This window comes from Motacilla alba, chromosome 2, assembly GCF_015832195.1.
Source record: "Motacilla alba alba isolate MOTALB_02 chromosome 2, Motacilla_alba_V1.0_pri, whole genome shotgun sequence".
Classification (NCBI taxonomy): Eukaryota; Metazoa; Chordata; class Aves; order Passeriformes; family Motacillidae; genus Motacilla; species Motacilla alba.
The window spans coordinates 6509120-6532772 of NC_052017.1; the positions used below are offsets into that span (position 1 = coordinate 6509120).

General features: G+C 45.8%; 2 protein-coding genes across 11 annotated transcripts in view; one reads left to right on the plus strand and one right to left on the minus strand.

Moving 5' to 3' along the window:
- The window catches only part of KMT2C (lysine methyltransferase 2C), a 188872-nt gene extending 170015 nt beyond the window's left edge, over nucleotides 1-18857 (minus strand). For 8 of the 10 annotated variants that reach the window (XM_038125734.1, XM_038125762.1, XM_038125724.1 and 5 more), the window contains exon 1: nucleotides 18435-18754. In XM_038125734.1, the coding sequence (XP_037981662.1) occupies nucleotides 18435-18610 (176 nt within the window). In that variant the 5' untranslated portion in view covers nucleotides 18611-18754. Of the gene's footprint in view, nucleotides 1-864; nucleotides 1211-18434 lie in introns of those variants that run through there. The other 2 variants (XM_038125688.1, XM_038125752.1) reach the window with 2 other exon arrangements.
- On the plus strand, nucleotides 15571-22430 carry LOC119696160 (translation initiation factor IF-2-like). The gene is made up of 3 exons (XM_038125828.1): nucleotides 15571-18109; nucleotides 18616-18781; nucleotides 19397-22430. The coding sequence occupies exons 1-3, from the start codon at nucleotides 17447-17449 to the stop codon at nucleotides 20374-20376; spliced, it is 1809 nt and encodes a 602-aa protein (XP_037981756.1). The 5' UTR covers nucleotides 15571-17446; the 3' UTR covers nucleotides 20377-22430.
- The last annotated feature ends 1223 nt before the right edge of the window (nucleotides 22431-23653 follow it).

Genomic DNA, 23653 nt, shown 5'->3' on the forward strand with positions numbered 1-23653 from the left:
GGTAGCCAGCCTCTCATAATGCCCAAATTAAAAAAAAAAAAAAAAAAGAGTTTTTTTTTCTTTACAGTTGTAGCAAGTTTGTTAAAGCCAGCCAGTTACATAACACTTACTTTGACTTATGACCTATTTGCTCACATAAAAATCATCATATATGATGGTCTGACCATCCATTATGGGCTAGAAACATAGTTTATTTTTTAAAGTGTTTTAATTTTTCTCTCTTAGTTTAGAACTACAGTTGAAAATAGTAGGAGGATCACCTAAAATTAACACTATAAAGGTTTGCTTTGAAAGCATGCAAAATTAAAATGGCACGTTCTTCAAAAATAGCGTGCACAGAATACTTCAAAATATTAAAGAAAAATTAACCCTTATCTCAATTTTCCATCTCTACACTATTTATATCAGGAAGTGACAAAAAAATATAAAAGGAAAAATAAATAGCTTTGCCATAGGCATCCATATAAAGTCGAATTTTTTACAGAATATCTGCGGGCACACGTGTATAGGTGTACCCAGGGCAGCGCTGACCGGATGCCCGGCTGCGCCCGGGTCAGAGCGAGCGGGGCTTTTGTGGTTCTTTCTCCCACCCACCACCCTCCTTTTCCCTTATTTTTATTTTGTAAACGGCCGCGGATTATCCAGCCAGCGTGTAACTTGAACCTCTACACCCACGTCTGGACGCGGGTCCGGGTTTTTTTTTGACCAAACGGCGTCGAATTCGCCGTGCCGAGTGTCAGCGGCGCCCAGTCCCCACGCCAAGTTTGCCGCCCGGTCCCGGCGGGTCCCCGGTCCCCGGGGAGCCCCTTCCCGCTGTCACCGCCTGCCCTCGATACAAAGAAGTTCAGCGCCAGCCGTACTCACCCCCGGCGAACTGGCTCTGCGCGACATCGCCCAGCGCCGCGGAACCGCTCGCAAATCCCCTCTGGAAAATGGAGGGGCTGGCACCGGTGCGATCCGGAGGGAAGAGAAGTTATTTACATGCCAGGGCCCGAGCCCAGCGCGGAGCGGAGACGGCGATGCTCAGCGCTGCCCGCGGTCTGCCATGTTCGTGCCGCTCGCTCGGCGCTCCCCCGGCCGCTGCCCCGGGGCCTCGGGCGGCTCTACAGGGCCCCCCCCATGGCGGCGCCGCCGGGGAGCGATGCGCCACAGCCCCGATCGCCGCGGAACTTCGGCTCCGGGATCCTCCCCGAACCAGGCTGGGGCCGCCGGCGGAGGAGGGAGGAGGGGGAGGGGAGCGGGGGGAAGGGGAGGGGAAAGGGAAAAAAAAAAAAAAAAAAAGAGAAGGGAGAAAAAAAAAAAAAAAAGGAGCCGAGGGAGAGAAAGTAGATCCGACGCAGCCGGGCGCCGCCAATGTGCGGACCGGAGCGCTGCGGCAGGAGCGGGGCCGCCCGCGCTCGGGAGGCGGAGCGGCGGCGGCCGGAGGCGCAGCGCCCCCGCCGGAGGCTCCCCCGGGCCGGCCCCCGCCCCGCACCCCCGCAGGGCCCGCACGTCCCGGAGGGCGAGCCCGGGGCCGAACCGGGAAGCGAGCGCGGCAGCGCCCGGCCGCTCCCCCCGGCCCTGCCCGGGAGCTCCCTCCGAGCGCGGCGGGCGGCAGCGCTCCCGCTCCCTTCCCCCCACGCCCGCACTTTTCCATTTAACAAAGCAGCGCAACCAAAAGTTACGTTTCCATAGACGCCAGCCGCTTTCCTGGCGGCCCCTCCTCGGCTGCCGGGGCTGCTCGGGGAAAGCCAGGGTTTCACGCGTGAAAGATTAACGTGGGACTCCGGGGATCGCCTTTTTTTTTTTTTTTTTCCTTTTTCCACTGAACCACAGGACCTTTGGGTTGGAGATCAACTACTTCAATACTTCAAGCCCCGGCCAAGGCAGGGTCACCTGGAGCAGGTGACACAGGAACACGCCCAGGTGGTTCTGGAATGACTCCATGACTTCCCTGGGCAGCCTCTTCCAGTCCTCTGCCACTCTCAACGTAAAGTTCTTCCTCATGTTGAGGTGAAACTCCTTGGTGTTTAGTTTTATGGTTTTAGTTAGTGGTTTATGTTTTAGTTTTCTTTTCTCTCCCCCTCTCACACCCCCCCCCCCCCCATCATTTTCCAGGCTGCTCTACACTTCTCCAAAACAATCTGGAATGGACAAGCTAAGAAAGCAAAGCTTGACAAATGTCCATCTACAAATGGCTCTTTCCTAATCCTCCAAATGCTCCCTGCCAATTTTATTCTCCTACAGAGAGAAAAACAAATCAAGAAAACATTACGCAAGTGTCACTTCACTTGCATTGATAGATACTTGCAAACCAATGGGTCCTGCCAATTTGAGCAGTAATGCAACTACCTTTGTTCAACTTCCCTTCACGCAAAAACCCCGAAGCAGTTGTTGTGCAATGCTTTGCTTCTGTCAATCTCAAGTTTTCTTAAAATTTGTTTAAGTATCAGACATCTGCAAGACACAGGTTGACACATCGACAACAATAATCTGACTTGTTTGCCCAATGAAGTAAGACCACGCATCGCCTCTATTTTCTCACTCATCTTAATATTTTTTTCGTATCAAATTCTCTTCTGTCACACCGAGCTGCAGCTGGACATAGTTAATCTTGGGCAACCAAGAAAGTTCAGTATTGCCTTATGAGCACTTGCTGTGGACAACCAAGAAAGTTCAGTATTGCCTTATGAGCACTTGCTGTGGACAACCAAGAAAGTTCAGTATTGCCTTATGAGTACTGGTTAGATAAATTCTCAAAAAATGCACCTAGGAACTCAATAGATACAACTTCACATCTAAGACTGAACAAAACAAACCCAAAATCCCACACTGATTCACAGCATGGGATCTACTCAGGTAGAGGGAGTGGACCAATGCTGCCTCTCCTTCCATTTTCAACTGGAACATGTTCTAGGTGCCCAGCCTACAGGAAAGTTTTTATCAAACCCATTCTACAAAGATGAAGATAAAATTTTAAAATGGAAGCACTCACATGAAAAAATCTCCAGGTGTTTACTCTGAAACAAGTAACTATTGTATAAGAGCCATTGTGCCATGTTAGTACAGGTACGGACACATAAATATATTTGGCTACAAGGTGCTATCAACCTCTGGCTTATCAGCACATCTCTGTAACCACACGTATTAGCACACTCAGTCTGCTGCAATGAGAAGGTTAAATATGTTATTCTAAACCTTAGCTGAGATGGGGAATGTCAGGGGTTTATTTTGCAGTAGGAGTTGATTGCCTTGGTCCAGCCAACAAGTGGGGAATTGCAAAGCCCCTACTGAGCCATTAATCACTTTGCCTATTCTCTTTCACACTCTCAGTCCTTCAGGCTCAGCCAGGACAAGCCTCTGTTGGACATCCATCTCTGCTGAGTTTAAACACTTTTCTAACCAGTAATTCTCAGATCAACTGAAGTAAGCTCCTCTTCAACCCCCCAAAAAAATATCAAACAGCAGACAGAAGCTGTGTGTTCTCCAAACTGTAGTAAATAAAAGGAGTGTTTAGGGTCAGTAGGTTAAGCAAGGCTGGAGTACCAAGTTCCCCGTGTGTCATCTATCCCATAACTACCTGTTTTCATGAGCTTCCACTACAGCCCTGGTGTGGTACCATTCCAGGTGACAGCCCTGCAGCATGACTGACCCTCCATCAATTCACATGGTTGGCTGTGCTGCTGTACCTTAAACCTGCAGATATTTTCACATGTTACACTGTTAAAAACCTCAGGTTCTAACCTAGAGGGTAATGGGTCACCTGACAAGTTTAAGTACGCTAGCACAAACAAGTTGTAATTTAGTAACAGCTGGTTAAAATAATAATAATAAATTACTCTCAGTATTTTTCCCTGCTGTTCATGTGACCCAAGAGTTAAGCTAACAGGTATGAAGCCATATTAGCTGGCCTTGTTCTTCCCCTTCTTTGGGGATGTATTTTCTCTCACATCGAAGTGTGAAATTTAGGGTTTTTATGCTACGAGCACATTAATTGCCATAAAAAATCTTAGGAAGGAAAAAGTATAATTTTACTACAGCACAGTCAGATGTGGTCCAACACCAGTCCTGTTGACTGATTACTACTTCTCCACACAAAGTACCCATAAATTGCATTCAGTAGGATTATATGTTCAGCAGCAGTTCCAATGGAAGCTGATCCCACCCCCTACCTCTTCCTCCCAGACCAAACTTGCTACAGGGCAACCCAGCAAGAAGCAGCAGGGCTGGACACTGAGAAAAGGCAAAGCAATTGTGTCTGCAGCAGCTCCCTGCCCTGATTCACACATCTCCACAAACGTGTGTCACCATAATGGCAAGGCAGGAAGTGTTTATGCCAATGCTTCTGCCAAGAAAATGTACATGGGAAAAATGGGACCAGTCGTCTCTCCTCAGAATTCTTTTTTTTTTTTTAATAAGCAACAGAAGTGATAGATTTAATGATTAAGATAAAAACTTATGTCTATACATATGGTGGACTGTTTTCTTCCAAGCTCAAATTGATTAACTCAAGGATGCCACTCTTGAGTTAATCAAGACACATTGAGCAAAGCAGCCCTATCTGTTTGTGATAGGCCCTGTTTACATTCCTAACTTTGAGAGAATGTTTCTTCACAGCAACCAAGAGAAATTCAGAAATAAAACAAGCCGCCAATTCCAATATACTCCTATCAAAATTTCAGATGGAGCACATACAAATAAAAGACATGGGCTTCTCAACAGAAGTATTACTTGGTTACTCTAACTGGGTCATACATCTGATCTGTTACTTCATTGATTTTAAAATGTAAAGACAGATACATTAAGAAGCTCAAAAATGTGTTTGTCTTTCCCAAACATTTTCCTCAATGCTTGCCGACCTGCTATTTCCAAAATATTCAACGGGCTTCCAAAAATATTACAGTTGTAACAACTTGAGATTAAGCGCTAAGTACTGAGCTACAAAAGGACAACGGCAGAAAAGGAAAGGCAAATATTTCTCCTTAGCCTGGCAATTCTACTGAAATGTGAAGGCATTTTACCTTCTAGCATCCCTTTATGCTTCCATGCAACACAGCAACTCAAACCACCCTCTTCTGTGAATAATTTCCCTGTAAATTCCAATTTCCATGCCAAAGGATTAAACAGAAGAAGACTGACTCCTTTTTTTAATGCATTTGAAGGGGTTTGGAAGTTCTTCATTTCTAACCTGTACTACAACATTCTCTAGAGATAGACTCCATTTCCAAAAGTAAAAAATAAAATTTAAAAATGTTCCAAACCTGTTCCAAACAAGTCTACTTTCTCTCCCCTACTCTCTCTTCTTGTGAGCATGAACCAGATCATATCTAGACCCAAAGACAGGTTGGCAGCATGTCACACAGCCAAGAAACATGTGTATTAACTGCACACCCACATTAACATATTGTGATAAATTCGATTTAAAGCCATTACATCTAAGATGCCATATCTAGCAAGCTTGCTTTTAGAAACAGAAATTGAACAGCAATGTAAGTCAGATAATTAAAATAGCTTTCTATAAAGAAAGCATCACATTCTGTCTTTTCTCATGGTTTTAACTCGCAAGGTTTGGCAAATAGAATTTCCAACCCCCCTGCCATGGGCAGGGACACCTTCCACTAGACCAGGTTGCTCCAAGCCCCATCCAGCCTGGCCAGGAACACTTCCAGGGATGGGGCAGCCACAGCTTGTCTGGTCAAACTGACAAGTGCCTAACCACCCTCACAGCAAACAATTTGTTCCTAACATCTAATCTAAACCTGCCCTCTGACAGTTTGAAGCCATTCCCCCCTTGTCGTGTCACTAGAGTTCCTGATGAAAACTTTATCACAAAAAAAAAAAAAAGAGATGAGCAAATAAATACAGAGAGGAATAAAAAACAATATAGATTAAAAACCATAGGTTCAAAAGAAGATGCAGGATGAGAAGAGGCAGAAAACAAAAATACCTGAACACTCCCAGGCCATCAGAAAATGACTCGTTGCTAGTGACATGCATTGTTAGCTGCTAGCACAGGCAGGACAAAACTGTTTTCAACAGTGCATGATGGAAATCCAGTGAGAATATAAATTCTGACATACTTGCTTTAATGTAATCAAAATAGCCCTACCTTTTTCTAGCAGATAAACTTTTAAATGTACTTTTTAAAAAGAAGATCTGGAATGCCAGGTGACACCATTTCTGAAAAAAACAATCCCAATGTGTAAGGAAGTAATAATTTATTTAGTGTATGTGGAATCACACAGATTAATAGATAAAGCAAGTATCAAGTGACAAAGGAAATAAGAAACACGGACAATGAAACAAAGAGATTGAGTAAACTATTTTCTTTCTATAAACAATACAGGAAAGCACCATCTAGGAAATAAAAGTTATTACACATCATTCACTGTGTGAAAGCAATGGGTAGCACAGAAATAATGGACATCACCACAAAAGGGATGCTAATGGAATAGGATCACACAGTCACTCACGTTGAAAAAGACCTCCAAGGTCAGCCAGTCCAACCTCCTCCTCAAAGCAGGTCAGAGTCAGTTCCCAAAATGGTTTAAAAATATTTTGAAGTTCAATTCGTTGTTTACATAGCTGTGCAATTACACACAGTGCTGAAATCCAATGGGGGGACCCTATTTGCAATTACAAGTACAGACAACACAGATCAGGGCATAAAGGTGATATTCAGTCAACCTAAATCACACCTAAACACCTTTGTTCCGTATTTCCTATTAGACTGCCACTGCTCAGACCCCAGTCTATCTGAATTGCATTTCAGAGATAACTACTTCACTCTTCTAACTAAGCATAAGGACCTCTGCAGAATTTAAAAACACTTCTTCCTTTAGAATACTAAAATAATTATTCAAGTTCGGAAAGAAAACAATTCAGACAGAAACTAGACCATCACAATGTTCCTAAAAAAAGAAACCTAGGTGGCATGACTACAGGAGCCAGAATTCAGCCCTGCCCTGTCCCCAAGGCCCATTACCAATAGCTGTTATGGAATATGCTCCCACACCACATGACAGGGTCACATCCATGCAGATATAAATTCCCCAGGTTCAGTTCAGGCTACACACTAGGCAAAAAAAAAAAAAAAAAAAAGAGAGAGAGGAAAAAAACCCGGAAATATTTAACAACTTAACTGAACAACATTCATAGTCTTTAGATAAAAGCCAGCTAAATGTCTATCACAATACTTTTCCAAATTCTAGCCACACGAGGAACACAGTGCATCTGAGAAGATATGGAATAGCTGAGAGCCCAAGCTTCAACTCAAGTTAAAACATGTCCAAGACAATTATGACTTCACTTTTTCTACGTGTGAGCATGTTAAACTAAGTATAGACAAGAAACTCTCATTGGTCTAAAAAAGCCTTTAAAATAACATGGCCAAGTTAACAATGTAAAAACTGGTGATTTCTTTTCTATCAAGACAGTCCAAAGCAAGTAAAATGAAACGAGACAAATGAATTAAAAAAAAAAAAGTAAGCTGAAAATATTCTTAAACTAATATTTATTTACATTATCAGTAATTTAAAACCCCCACTGACAGCATCTGGTTAACAAGCCTTGAGATCAGGATTTTCTGCTTGTCCATAAAGTAGGTTCACAACCAACAGTACTTTCTCTGTTCTGCTCCACCAATGTATCCTTGTCTGAGAAGACCACATAGAGAGCACATGAAATGTGAGTTTACCAAGCTTTTCTATTTATTCTTTACCAACTAATACATTTGAAATTAATGTATTTCCGAGCCGTTCACAGCATACCACAAGACAAAGAATACTCTGCCATTCCCTTAAAGAGAGAGACAACAGCATAGCCAGACATGAGCCAGCCCTTAGTGCTACATGAAAGAGCTCAGAGATTATTTATTTAAATATTTTTGCTTATAGATAATTTATTTCTTGAGTTACCCTCCCATTTCTGGGCCCAGCTCCCTCCTAAAGGTTTTCTGGAAGATACAGGCAGAAATTTAAATTAGAACTCCTGCTGAATGTGTTTTGCACTTTCCTTTGTATAGATCTCTACCAGGATGCCTGAAGCAAGGCTAATCACTCAAAACATGAACATTGTTTGTGAGAAGCCTGAAGTAGCACTGAAATCCAGCATTTCCCAGAGTCTCATGGTTTGTTCATCCCATCTCCTCTGCTCCCTCTAGAGCAATTCTGCAGTGAGCTGTTCCTCCTAAACTCCCATCCCTATGGGTTAGAGAACATTAACTGTGGCACACTGTTTGCCCAGGAGGCTGAAAGTGAAACTGATGAGAATTCTATCAGTTTGATTGAATTTCTCCTTGATAGAACACCACCACCAAAACAAATGCAGTTATGGTTACACCAGTACATAAAACGTGGTTGGTGGTGGTGGTGGTGGCCTTGAGGCTGACAAGCACAGGACAGCTTCCATCCAGGCTATCTCACTGCCAACCTCCCACACAAAGCAGCCACACGCAAACTATGCTGGGAACAGCGTGGGGACCACAGGAAACCTTGGGCCAGCCTTGAGAACTGTTTGGCAGAGTGGTCAGAACTGGATGAGGAGTCACTGGAACCGTGTGACAGCAGAGACAACACTGGGGACAACAGTGTCCAGCAACTCCAAACATTCCCTGCTGGGTTTTTCCCAACCACGGAGGAGAAGCTGAGTGCTTCATTTGCCAGAACACTATTGCTGGCTACAGCCATGCCCCTCATCCATACAAAACACCAGCACAGCCACAAAATAGCCTCTCTTAGAAATGGAAAAATTTAAGGAAACTGAAATGATCAGTTCTTTTTATTTCAAAATTCCTTTTTCCAAGATTTTCTTCACAGTGAAAAGCATCTGGCCCATTTCTAAGTTCTAGTCACATCCAGTCCAGTGGGCCACGGTAAGAAAATAATAGTCACTTGCTTTTGTTACAAGGAAAAAAGCTGGAGGTGAAACAAACACATAAGCAACAGAGAAGGGAAACCAGGGAGAAAGGAACTGGGAAGACTGGGAGAGAAAAATCTGAGGAAGCTGCTGAGCCTTTGGAATCAGCTAGCAGAAGTTTTCAGAGCACGTATCTCAGAGGGTAAGAGGAGGCCTTCATCATCCATACGTCTAATAGAAAACCAAAATATCAGAACAAACAGCCCAACATGTTTGTGAAAACGCTGAGGACAACTGTTTCACAAAGTTGAGGATGCCAGAAGAGCAGTTACTTCACACTTCACTCTATTAGGGCAGGCTCCATTTTAAACATCTCAATGTGTACAGTGATTTGGCTGGAAGTGGTAACGAGAAGCACTCGCTGTGCCAAGGAAGGGGGAAAGCGAGAGCAGCAGAGAGGGAGAGCAAGTTTTTATCTTCAATTAACTGAAAGAAGAAAAGCAAATTTCAACAAACTCTTTGAACTTGTTGCTAGAATCTCTTGAGACTATAATTTAAAGGAGGACTGGCAGTTATTGTACTGGAATGTGCACAATGGCAAAGTATTCCAAAGCAGGGGAGAGATAGGAAATGTATATGAACAATACAGGCTACATAAAAGCAGCCAGTAATAAGGGTTTGAAAGTAGAAAGAATCATATTAGGAATGGAAACAAGGGCATTTTAATGAATATAAAGGAACAGCATAAACTGTCAGGGATAAAAATCAGAAGAGATAAAAGCACAGCATGCAGTATTACCACTGTGCAGTATAAAAGGCAAACAAAGTTTCAGAAATATTTTAAAAGTAAGAAGTAAAACACAAAAGTCTGTACAAACAGTGTTTAGAAAGAACAAACGGATAACAAAACAGACTCAAATGCCATTTTCTGTATTTTAGCCTTCATAAAACAGATTTATTGTAGCTAATACTAGAAACTGATTTTGTTGCTAGACTAAATAATCAGAGAAATTCAAGTCAGCAGGACTGGAAGAATTTCACACAATGCTTAAGAAACAGAAGTAATCTCTAAGCTATGAGCAATCATCTTCCCTAATACAGTCCTGGTAAAAATGCCCTAAGAGAGGCTGGCAACCATGAGCTATGGCACTCAGAGGGGTTTTCTTTGCAAATTCTTTTCAATCCTTGTGGACGAACATTGCAAAAAAGTCCCTTCCTCCAGGACCTGCATGAGGACATTGACACACAGAGGAGAGTCACATACAAGACATGGCAGAGGCGGGGACTATATGTATTTTTGATGACAAGATCTTAACAAAAATCATTCTGATAAATTGAGAAGTGGCTTATATCAACCAAGAGAAACTTAATAAAGACTAGCAATCTTCTGAAGGATAAATCAGCTAAATCAATATTATGTTGCTAAAGAGGTTAAGCTGGTTCAGTGCACAACAAAGGAGACAATCACCTGAAAAAATTTTGTGTATAAAAATTGTTCTCCATTTCAGCTGTGGAGTCTTAGCTGTGAGTAATACAAGACGAAACTGGCTTAATCAGCATTAAAGAATATTTATTTTATACTACACAAAATTAGTTACTGAAACCAACTGCCTAGAGATACTGGGGAACTGCATTCACTAAATACTTCAAAAACAAGTCAGAGAACCATTTGTCAGAAATGGAACACATACACAACACACAGAAGGATGAGCAAGATCACCCTCAAGTCTTTTTTAGCCACGTAGTTCTATTTATCTCTGTTGACATAGGGAAACTAAATATTCCTTTTATTTAAAATAATTTCATTGTGCTTTTGAACTTCACACTTCAGGAAAAAGAACCCTGAATAATTCACATTCTGGGTTTATTAAATGGCTTTGCTAATAAATCTCCCAAATTTTAAGACAGAATTACTCCTCTCTTTATTAGTAACAATATGGAGCCATCCTTTCCTGTTCTCTTGAGCTCTAAGAACACTGCAGACAGTCTTCACTGCCAGACAGACAGCAGGGTAAGGCACCATGATTGGAACATCCAGGTTCCATGAACGCTGGCATGCTCCAGAAGTCATTCTGGATTAGCTACAGCTTCCAGACTCACACCACTGAGAGCCACCTCAGATGTCAGTAAATGTTTAGCAGCAGAGACTGTGCATTTGGACCACATCTTCACTACCAAAAATCCCTTTTATCTTACTGTGCCATTCAAGTGACTCAACTGCACATGCTCCAAGGAATATAAATATATAATAGACAAAGTAAAAAACTGGTAATTTTTTCTAAAGCTGATTTTTTTTTTCCTGAGAGCCTCATTAAAACTAGTTTTGGCAAGACTTTATTTCTCAGTAATAGCACAGTAGAAGAGAAGAAGTCTTCTTTTTTCCCTCCCCCTACCAATGCCAAAAGTCTGGGTGGAAACATCCTAGTTTGATAGTGCTTCCAGCAGTTTCTTCAAGGAAAGCAATTAGAATGTGGATAAATACAGCACTGAAAATTAGTAATTATAAATTTATATGGGAATGGCTGGCCATAGGATTGGGTGCATGTGTGATTTAGTAAAAATGCTTCCCAAAAAAAATGCAAAAGGCAAAAATATTCTGAAAGAAGCAAGACCTCATTTGATTTCATTATAATGCCTATATATTGATATACTTGTAGGAAGGAGCTTCCAGGATACCAGAAATTATTGTTAACATAAAATATTTTAATGACATTGTTTTGGAGGGTGTTTTAAATACTCAATTTAAGAATGACTCCCAGGATCAAAGTGAGAATTTAAATTCCTCATCTAATCAATGCCAATGTCTGAGGCAAGGAAGATGAGAACAACTCCTCTATCTATATGCTCTGAAGAGCCCTCTCAACATCACCATTTCTTTTTGAACAACCAATGAACCAGCCTGTAAAAATCTCCATCTCCTGAATTTCCTCCTGTATTGGAAAGCTCAAAGGAGTCAGCCTGGAAACCAAAATCCCCCAAATTTCAGCGAGCCAAGGCTGCCCCTTGGCAGAGAGCGCTGCAGGCTGGCGGCGCTGCCAAGAGCCGCAGCTCTGCCTCCCTCCAGCAGCCTGGCCCTTGCTCTGGCCTCCTCCTCCTCCTCCTCCTCCCTCGTGCTATCACAAACACGTTTCTTTGCCAGGTTAGTCCTAGCCCAGCTCAGTTTCCCAGCCCAGCTCAGCACAAGTGCCTGGGTCAGCACAGGGGAGAGAACAAACAGCTGGTAGCAGAGGGAGGGCAGAGCTGCTGCTCCTTTTCGCTGCCAGAACCAGCTTAAGATTTATGGTGTTTGGGGAAAATAACCACCTGATGCACTCCACACGCTCACAGCCTATGTTTCTTTAAGTAATAAATATTCTAGGTTTTAAGGGTTTTCCTGCTTTATCTTATTTGCTTTCAAAAGCATCATTGCTGTTAGAAGAACTTACTCAGGGTAGTTCTTGAAACAAGTGCTTAAAAGTTATTTTGACTAACAGGGGAATGGCATGAACAGCACTGTCAAGTGCCATCCTTCCAGTGGGGAATAAAAAAAAAGAACAAAAAATGGAGAATTCAGTACAAGTTACCAAAAGTACAAGTTACAAGCAAAAAAGTAGTAAAATCTTGCTCCTCTGTGTTTATCCAAACTATATGAACCATGCAGATTGTATGAACTGGTGATCAAATATATTAAACATAGGAGAAAAGCTTTCAATATTTCCTGGAATTGTCAGTCACCTAATTATTTAGCAATTAATAACCTTTTAGTGTACCTATGACAGTATTTCTGGAAAAGTTAATTTCACAGCATTAGCGTATAACAACAATGAAAAAGGGAGTGATCATTAGTGGTGGATGAGGGAATTCTATTTTCCCTGGTAATACATAATCCTGCTACTCCTCCAGTACTGCTGTGGTGCAAGGAGTTAAAAACAACTCCAGCCTGAGAAAGGCAGAGTTCACCTATTCTCATCAAGCCAACTGCCTTGGAAAACCATCTCTGAGCTGAAATGATGACAAAGAATAGAAATGTCCATTTCCAATTACTTATCTTATGAAAGAACAATGACAAGAAGTTAGTAGGAGTTAACATGCTAACAAGAAAAAAAAAATCCACAAGCAAAGCCAAGAAAATGGAACTGTTTTTATTGTTTTAAGCTGGGAAAAGTCTCCAGTGTCACTGCACACAGGATGAAGAGATGTCTGGTGTGTAGATGGCTCAGAGTAGCAACCAAGAGACTGGGCAAGACATTCCTTGTGACCAAGATGCTGAGATTTCAGACAGCCATCACACTTGATCTGTCTGACAGCTCTTGGAAGTCCTCTCATGACAAGTGCTACAGAAGTTCAATGGATCATTAAATACAAACATAGAGAAATCAACAACTGAACTGTTAAAAAAAAAGGCTCAGAGTTCGCCACAGCAAGTCTGTTTCAAACTGGGGAAACCGTGCATCTATTTCCAGCATTCACCTTAACTTCACTCACCTTTAAGACACAAGTAAAGACTCTACATGAATCCGTATTTTAATAATTTTGTGGCAAAACAATTCTACAAACCCTATCCATCACGCAAGCAATTATCAAGAACTGAAAAATCTGAAGATTAATACAGATCTCATTCACCTCCTCAGCACTGTGAGCCAGGCTCCTGTGCAAAAAAAAAAAAAAATACATAGAGCAGTTGGGGAACTGCTTGGTAATTTCAAATACAGTGGAGGAAGTCACAGAACATGGGCTGCTGAAGAAAATGGCACAAAGCTCAGCCCTGTTCTGCAAAGAGCCAACTTCAATCCTCACACCTCATCTCCTCCTCACTCTGTGTTCCACTATGTGCCTTCTGGCTTTTGGCCAAACAGTTTGATACACGTGGCTTGTAGAGGCCAGTGTTTGCTTTAATACATTAACCCTTTGCTGTGCAACAGTTGTACAAAGCTTGTCCATCAAAAAACCTCTGTCCCGCCAAGTAGGGATGACCTCCCCTGACTGTGATCTTGTTTAGGAACATTTTTATTCTACAACACAACGCACATCTTACATTTGCAAATGTTAAATTTTGAATTGAGAAAAGGGCAGGCAAGTAGAGACACAAGTATCACACAGAAGGTGTGTGATGAACTAAAGAAACACAGCTGAGCTACAAAGCTCCATCCAACACGTTAAGGTTCTTTAGAAATGAGAGTAGGTATCTTTAAATATTGGCCTACCCTAATGCAAATGCAACTAAAGTGATGATAAAAAAAATCTCAAATAATCATTTCCTGGCAAAAACACTTATGCTTAAAGGTCCTCAGACCTTAACCCATCTTCACATGTGAAATCAATGGCCTTTGAAAACCTTCTGCAGCTTACATTGGCCAAAGTAATGAAAAACTACGATGGAAATTAAAATATGGGTAATTTTAAAAGATGCACAAAATGCTCTCCACAATTTTGAAGGCATTATTATATTCTGCTTTAAACTAAAGACATTGGCAAAACTAACAGATAGCATACATCAAGATCTCGTGGATGCTGAAAATAAAGTTTAAAGTGAGCTTAGACACTGATCTACAAAAAGTCACAATCAATGAGACCTCTACTAAATTTTGCTAAGAAGCTGCCTCTGTTTGTGCTGCTTATAACCTGTAGAGATTAAGAAAGCTCTGCTACTTAAAATTGATTACAAAAATGTTTACTGCACCCGTACAATACTACTCTCATACATCTTCATGAACAACCAGTTGTTCACACACAGTTAAAATTAAACTCTTCCTCTAAAACTTCTTTCCAACCACATTCCTATCCTTCAGGTCCGTACCCTGGAACTTGTGGTATAACCCAAGCAAGAGTTAAGTTCCCAAGATTTCAGGCCATGCAGTGAGGTGGCACCTAATTTCCATTTTTCCTCTACAATCCTAGCAAGGGTTCTTTTAACCAGGCATCTGAAAGCTTCTTTCTTCTCCATCATGTCCCAGCTTTAGTAATGCAACTTTATTATCTTTTATCAACTTTCAGAAATTCAGTCTACCTTTTAAGGCAGAAAGGCAATCCTACAAAAATATTTTCTTCATTCACTGCTTTGATTACAGTTCTCTCTATTCTTCCTATGATGCACCATAGCATGAACAACCTCCTTGCTCTAAATTTCAAGGCTCTGCATCGCCTGTTCTTGCTCCACCTCTTAAATTTGAACTGCTGCTGTGCACAGATATCCCCTTGTCAAAACATAAGGAAGAAAACAGGAGTGTTGGCCTGGCAGTTCAGGCAGGAAACCAGCTTTCTGTGAAAATCCTCAGGGTGACAATGCTACCCTGCTTTAAATATATCCTCCAAGTCGGATGCCTGTGAATCACTCCCCGATGCTGAGATAGCCAGGGTACTTGAACTTCTGCATGTTCCTTTGCTCACAGCATTCTCACAGCTCCCTTGTGCTTTCCCAATACATTTCTTACATTTACATGCTGTCTTATCTTTACATTTAAATTAAGAAATTGTTTGTGCAGGAGCAACCTTTGCTTATGCATTTGTACTGCGTGTAGTGTAATGGTGCCCTGGCCTCTAGGCACAATTACAATATAAATAATAAAAATGAACTGTTCACCTAAGATTAACTCTCCTGACAGTGCTACATGAAGCTACATCCTTCAAACAATGATAAAAGGCTGTTCTAGCACCCCGTCCCACCATCTGTACCTCTCTCCAGGTACTGATGACACTGATTCCCAGGTCTTCACCTACAGGAAGCCTCCACTGTTCCCTGTACTTATCTGTCTGGAGTTTTTACTGATAAGCAGGCAAAATGCAGAATGAGATGTGGGCAAGCACTGTCCTACTGAAGGACCCTCTGCTCCCTGAACATAAGCCTGCTCCTGGGAAGAGCTGAGAATCCCTGGCATCTCACAGGAGCAGATTCAAGGCAGTTTTCCATCTGTCTGCTTAAACTCATCAAATTTACTTAAAAACATGGCCTTCAAAGAAGGTAAAGTACCAACCTAAAGCACTCCCCAATATGGCACTGCTGTTTAATGGAGGCATCCATAGCTGAGGAATTATTCTATTCTGGCTTTGCCAGTTTAATGCAGGGCTCTTCGTTTTATCATTACTTAGACTGCACTTAGACTGAACATTCAGTGGAACATTTCCTATAATGGGATAAAGCAGTTGAACAATTTGACTGGCTAATAGTGATTTAGACATGTGATTACAGTACAGAAAATGGTCTGACATATGCTCTTTTATCTGGTTTACATGAGGCACATTAATCCAACTGGAAAGCACAGAAGTGAAAAGGAAGACAGGACCAAGCACTCTAAAGGAAAAAATAGAAAATAGTTTTAGTTGTCTCATTTCTGTATTTGCTAGACTAGTTGTAATCTGTATTTTGTAAATAGGAAAACTTACAAAATAAAACAATTTTTCTTCCCAAAATGGATGCAACTACAAACCACCAGTCCACACCTATGCTGTGCAGGTTAGAAAATAACATTTTTCTATAAAACCCTAGCTTCAAACGCATTTATGACCTATGTCATAATGCTTTCACCAAAAGTACAGGATTTGCAGAAAGATGCAGCAGGACAGGGAGCACCACACCAGCCAGGAACAATCAAGAGTGTGAACAAAAAGAGTATTGATTCATTTTAATTTTTGTCTCAGCTAATTTAATTTCCCACTTTTACACAAACGCTTATAACCATGTCAGCATAAGCTCATATTTTACAGGAATATTTAATTTCTCTCTAAACCTAGCCAACAACATTCCCATGACACCAAAAACCTAACTGAAGACAAGGAATTACCTCTTTAACACACACTTTTTTCCCTCAAGAGCGCATACACAACCTCAAAGTGGCCTAACAAGGTATGTCAATTTTCACACGTAACGCTATTTAGGTTTTTTTGTGCAGACCGGTACATTTCAGTTCCATTTGCATTTTTCTTCCAAAAAAAAATTCCTTCAAAATAAAACATTCAAAGGTTTCCTATGTATGGTTTGGATTCTGTAAGTAAAAGTAAAACCAAAGTATGCCAAACTAAGCATAAAGGAGATGAACGCAAGAACTTCACCACGTGTACCTTTGCCAACTACTTTCAACGACCGCTATATTAAAAATTCTGTCAGGAAAATACATAAGATAATGAAAAGAGGGAGCTGTAAACAACACACCTTCCCCAAAAACAGAGGGGACATGAAAATCTTTGCAGGCAAACTTTCATCAATGACAACAACAAAAAAAATCGTGTATCCCAAACTAATGATAGTTCTATCGTGGGATACTTATGTATTTGTAAAAACAGACGCATATAAAAGATGCACGGTCTTCGCATGTGGAAAGGTCCAGCCCGACAGAATCCCTTGTCATGTTGTGGACTTCCACCGTGACCTTATGGTCAGGCTTGACCTTAAAAGTCTTTTCCAACCGAAATGATTCCGGCACGGAAATCGGCAGCGATGTTTGGGGTGGGCGTTTAGGGAAGCGCCAGGACAAACACGGCAGCGTCAAACCGAGCGCGTCCCCCAAAACAAAGGGAACAACCTCTGAACCCCGAGGCTGGGACAGACCGCACAGCGCAGGAGCTGCTTCGGTCACCTCCTGACGTTCCTTGGCCAAACGTGCCGCCCAGCTTTGCCCTATTACCGCTGCCATCAGCTATGCCATGGCAAGCTCCATCCTACTCAAAAATAACCCGCGGGGAGCGGAGCCAGCGCGGCAGCGGCGCTTCCCGGGAAGCTTCCCGGGGCCTCTCCCCGAGCGCAGCCCGGCCCCGGCAGCGGCAGCGCGGCCACCCCCGCTCCCTGCGCGGGCAGCGCTGCCCGGCCCGGCCCGGCCCGGCGGGATCCCCGCCCGAGGCTGCGGGAAGCGGGGCGGCCCCCGGGGAGCGCCCGGCGGGGCGGGGGGGGGCGCTGGGGCGGGCGAGCGCCCGCGCCCCCGGCGGGGAGAGGCCGCGGCGAAGGGAGCGCTGCCAGCGGCCGGGAACGGGCTCCCCCCGCCGTCCTCCGCCCCCTCCCTCCGTGTGTTTGTTGTGCTCCGGCACCGTCCCGCCGGCGCGTCCCTCCGTGCGGCGGCCGCTGACAGCTCCCCCCGCGCCGCCCAGAAACTCCTGCCTCAACTCCGCGTGTGCGCGGGGGGTGCGGGGGTGTCCTCCCCGCCACCCGCCGAGAACGGCGTTTTCCTTCCCAAAAAGAGGAGGGGAAGGGGGGGGCATAACAGGGGAGAGCGACGAGGAACTACCGCCGGCGCACAGGGAGTACCCAGGCGACCCTGAAGGCAGCCGAGCGTCCTGGAAGGGAACGGACCCAAAAAGAAGGGGGAAGGTGCAAAGGCAAGGGAAAAAGGAGGAAGAGGGTGGAGGGGGAAGAGCTAAAGAGAAACTCCGAAGAAGGAGGGGAAGAAAGGAATAGGGATGGTGAAAGAAAAGTGGAAAAGGGAGAGCAGGCGGAGGAAGACAAAGGTGAAAAAGGAGGAGGAGGAGGGGAAAGTGCAAAGGGGAGAGGAGGAGAAGAAAGAAGGGCCCTTCTCAAAATGGCATTAGGCAGAGGGAGGGGGCGACGAGTAGCGAGTCTCCACTGACAGCTCTGCCTGCGCCTGGCCGCCTGCCCCGGCCCCTCTCTGCCTCGCACACACAAACGCTGAACTTACTTCTTTCTGGCTCTCTGGAAAGGGGAAGCGCCATCTTTGCGAGGCCGGCCCCTAGGTCTTTTGTCTGTGGCTGCTGCTGCTGCTGCTGGGGGGGGAGCTCCAGGCTCGGGGGGCTGCTGCTGCTGCTGAGGCGGCTCCACCACCGCCACCACCAGACTCTTGTCCTCCGTTGACATCCTAGTCAGCAGGACGAGAGAGACACATGGATGATGATGATGAGGATGAAGATGAGGATGGTGATGGGGATCCCGATGCTCCTCCTGCTCCCGCGGCTCCTCTCCTCCTCACCTCCGCCTCCTCCACCTCCGCCTCGCATCGCTGGCCTCAGCCGCCGCCGACCAGCACAGGTAGCAGGGGGAGCAGCATGGGGAGAGCAGGAGGAGGAGGGGAGGGGGGGCGAAGAGAAAGCGCAGAGGACGGAAGGAAGGGTCTCACACACAATAACACCCTCCCCGGGCTCGGCGGGGTCTGTCGGGGCTGGGGGAGGTGAAGAGAGCGAGCGGCAGAGACGCGGCTGGTCCCGCCGCTGGGCGCCCCCGCTCAGAGGCCCCGGGCGCTGGCGGCGGCTCCGGCTGCTGCGCTGCCCGGCTGCGGCGGCCGCCGCTTCATTGTACCCTGGCCCTGCGCCCTCCCCCCGCGCAGAGCCCCCGGGGGCGGAGGAGGAGCGGGCGGCGGCGGCGGAGGCGGCGGGGGCCGAGGCCGAGCGGAGGAAGTTTTGACAGCTCCAGCTGTTGTGTGTGTCGAGGGGCTGAGTCCGGCCGGGCTCCGCGTCCCCTTCCCAGCCGGGCCGGGAGCAGGAAGTTTAACTTTGGGGAAAGAAGGAGGAGGAAGGGTGAAAAAGGGGGAGGAGGAAGGGGGAGGAGGAGGCGGCGCCCTGCCCCCTCCCCGCGGGGTGGAGAAGGGATCCCGGCGCTGCCCTGGTGTGTAACCCCCGCCTCCCCGACTCCCTTCCCCCCCGCCAGTGCGACACATAGACACAGCGACCGACCGCCCTCCTCCTCCTCCCCTGCCGCGGCCCCACACTGCGCCTGCCCCGCCCGCCCACCGCCCGTCCCCCGGCGCAGACACCCATCCGCCGCCTCGCCGACCTCACGGGCTGGGCTGGGGCCGCGCCGGGCTGCGGGGAAACCGCGGAGCGGGGCCCGGACGGGACGCGGCGCCACGGGGAGCTCCGCGCACCCCACCCCGCACCGCGCCCCGGCCGCTGCCCCAGCGCTCCCCCACCCTCTCCCGCTCTTGTTATTTCCTTTCATTTATTTCCCCGTGGAAAAGGAGAAGCCCCTTCTGGCTGCGAGCGGCCGCTCTCCGCACACGGGCCGCGCTCCGCAGGACGCGGCTCCGGGGGCAGCGCTCGGTGCCCGCCCCGGCGGCGCTCGCTCCCCCCGAGCCCCGCGGAGCCCCCGGGGAGGCGGCTGGAGCCCGGCGGCGGGAGCGCTCCCCCTTCCCCCCGCCGCGCGTCTGCGGCTCGGGGCGGTGCAGGCGGGGGGAGCCGCGGGCGCCCCGGGGGATGGGAAGGAGGGAGGGAGCAGAGTTCAGCGCTGTGTGCGAGGGAGACAAAGTCTGGGGAGCGTGGCCGCTTTCCAGCAGCTCCGGCTGGAACAGCTGCGGGCGCTCGGGGCGGGGGGGGGCTCCCCGGGCAGGGGCCCGGCTGGCTGGCTGCCTGCCCGCCCGGCTGCGGGGCGGGGTTAAGCCTCATTACACGGGATTTAACGTGTCCCGGAGGCCAGCGGGGACTCGGGCTCCGAGGGGAGGCGGGGGAGCGCCGCGGCCTCGCAGCCGGAGAAAAGTCCGGCCACGGGGCGAGGAAGCGGCCGCGCCCCCGGACTTTCCTCCCGGGCGCTGCCCCGGCGCGCTCCGCTGCCCGCGGCGGGAGCGGCTCCGGCGGAGCGCGGCCGCCGGCCCCGGGCCCCCGCGCCGGGCACCGCCCCAAGGGCACCCCTGAGGCGCCCCCGCGGGGCCCCAGCCCGGCCGTCTCTCCCTCCTTCCCTCCCTCCTTCGTTCCCTCCCTCCCTCCCGGAGCCGGTGCGGAGGGAGCGGGCTCGGGGCGCGGATGCTGAATCACGAAACGGCGCGCACGGACTGAAGAGCGGCGCGGTGACTCGTGCTTGGCGGGCGGGTTCGGGAACTTCGCCGAACTTGCAGACGTGGTGGGGAGCGATAGCCCCAAGGGTACGAGTAAACACATCCCGGGAGCCCCGCACGGAGCGTGTTTCCAATGGCTTTTGGGTTTCTGTTTGAATCCCGGTTGATAAAATGGCCTGGGGTATCACACAGGTACAAAGAGGGAAGGAGGGGCTGATATTCGTCGCTTTTTTTTTTTTTTTAAGTAAAAATAAACGCAAAGCAATCCAGACCTTTACACTGCTTTTCCTTCCCCAATTTTTCACTTGTTAGCGTCAGAATACAAAATTAAACCGTATGCTATGGCAAATAGGACTTTGGCTGGCCTGTTTTGTTTAGAACCATTTCATAACAAAACCTTTGTTGATTCCTTTTCTAGGTTTCTGAGTAATTAAATAGACCTTTGTGACATTTTCATATAATTTATGAAATACATTAGAAAGTAACACATTTGTCTCCATTTACATACGTATAAAATCATATGGAGCCATCCCTATTGTTCAACCATGCAAGGAGAGCAGCTGGATTGTTGGTGTGGCTTTCTTGGCCCTATCACTGAAGATGTATTCATTTATGCCAAATAAAAAAATAAATCCTGAGTAAAATGTTTGTGTTATGAAGTCTGCAAATGACAGCGTGGCTGTACTGCTCATACAGTTTCAGATATGGGATCTTAATGTGTTTACATGTTGTCTGACAGAAGAAAGTGCCTTTGAATTGTGTTAATTCAGGCAAGTCAGCGTAATTGAACTGAAAACATCTAATGCTATACAGGCCCAGGCTTGGGTGGAGTGGAGAGAAAAAGGGCAGGGAGAGGGAAGGAAAAGGCCACTGCCTCTGCACAGTGGGATCACCGGTGTGGCATTTGCTGGAGTTGCCAGGTTGCCATCTGGTCTACTAAAAAAAATGGCCATCTCCTGAAAGGCTGGCTGTGCTGAGCAGAGCCAGTGCACATGCGCCACGGCTTGGGTGAGCCTCGGATGTGTCAGAGCCACTCTGCCAGTGCAAATTGATTGGAGCTGTGACACGTGAGCACACCGTGGGCTCACATCAACTGCTTGGTGTGTGGGGAATAGCTGCCACGTCCCCTGGCAGAACCCAGAAATCACTGGGTTCGCTTGTCCCTGCGTTGTTCATCCAGTCCCCCCATGGAAATGTTTTTAATACCTTTAGATCACCTGCCAGTGGTTGAGCTTTGGGATGTGTGTCTTACACAAAAATGTGCCATTCAAATTTTTTCTCTTTTTGTCTTTGTTAATACATTAATTATGTGTATATGTATCTACCACTATATAAAATGGGAGTAGAGGCAGGACTAAGTCAACATTGGTGTAGTGTGGTCTAGCACAGGAGAGAAATAGGGACTTAGCCCACGAGTTCTGCTGCTGTGCCTTATCTCCTTACGAGTCCAAACACAGCTGGGCAGGTCTGTGCTGTGGCGGGCTGCAGCCACTGCTGTGGCAATCAAAGGTGTGAAGAGCTGTGCAGGACTGAGAGAGACTCGAGAGCAGGAACCTGAGGCTGAGATGGAATTGTAAGAAACTCTATTTGCTGGTGTTACCTGTCACTCAGCGGAGGCAGAGGGACGAGCTGGGAGACGTGTCACCACACATAAATCCAGTGTGGGAGTGCTTTGTTGATTCAGGATATTTGAACAGTTCTGTCAGGAAAATTTTTACGTTTATACCTTGGCCACACTAACCACCTATTATAAATTTTCGCTGTCTGGAAAACACACGTTTTTGAATCAAGTATATAATATTGAATGAACAGGCTGTCTGCTTTACTGGATGTTAAGAGATCCTCTAGTTCATTGTAAACTAAGGTGAGCTGACACGCCTGCTTTTTTTAAAGGGAAGACAGCGTTGAAGTTTTCAACTAGAATTTTACATTCTAGCCTTCCTTAAACATTTATGTACTTTTGGAATTGTTTCTGAAATGTGAGATCCTTGCAGTTCTGATTAAACAAGGCATGCTAGTGGTTTTAACTTCAAAACATCCTAAATTGTCCCAATGTGCTTAGTAACAAATACTTTCATAACAGAAGAAGTTGAAGACAGGATGTTGTCTTAAATCAGCTAGTTAAGGAAAATTATTCTGTTACAATTAAAGGAAAATGACAACTGGAATGTAAATATAATTTTGTCTTTATACAACTGAAGTGGTGTATGGAACATAAATAATAAGAAAATTATTCTGGATTATATCAGGAATGGGATCCAGATACTTTCTGTTTTATGACAATAATTCAGAGCTCTGCCAGTTTAATGATCATCCATCACTCTACATGAACCAAATAAAAGTTTAATTTTTGTTTTCTTTGCACTTGCGTTCCCATTGCAGAAACATCCAGGTTATCACAAAAGCTGCATTTAAGCTACATCAGCAACATGCTAACATTTCAAATGTTCAGTCTATCGAACCACTTTGTCTTACCCTGTGCTAAATTGATAATTGACTGTGTTCAACATCTGCTTGCTTCAGTGTGCTGCTCTGAAAACTGCAGACAGTTTGGTGCTGCTGCACATCCCATGTGGTTCTCCTTGTAGCAAACTTCAGGATGAAGGTGCAGCGGCAGCTGAGTGCAGCAACCACATCAGCTGCCTGTGATATTTGTTTTACATCCGCATTTATATTCACCCAAGTAGTCCAGAAATAGCCAAATTACTGGATTTTTTTTTCAGTAATAAAAAACCAAGACTGAGATAATTTAAAAGAGTTCTAGACAAAGCCTAAATCAAGTGACAAAATCAGGATTACATCATACAAATATGTGACTTCTGGTTAATTTGTACTAAACTTGGCGGTGCTACAAAAAATGTTAGCATATGCTAATTGTCATATGCTAACCAATGTGTTGTGGAACCCTAGTTTTAAACTTGAAATGTTTGTTTCTTCTTTTCATCAGTTTTGCTTACTTGTCATCTTGTGGATCTGCCTTACTTCAGGCAGCAGCACAGCCTGGGTAGGGGGTATGACACACACACACCCTTCCTTGAGCAGTGAGGACTTTCCCAGCAGTTTGGGGAGATGCTTTTTGCTACCATGGTGGGGGAAAAACCTCATTTCTCATCCTGTGCAGCATTCCCAGATAGCTG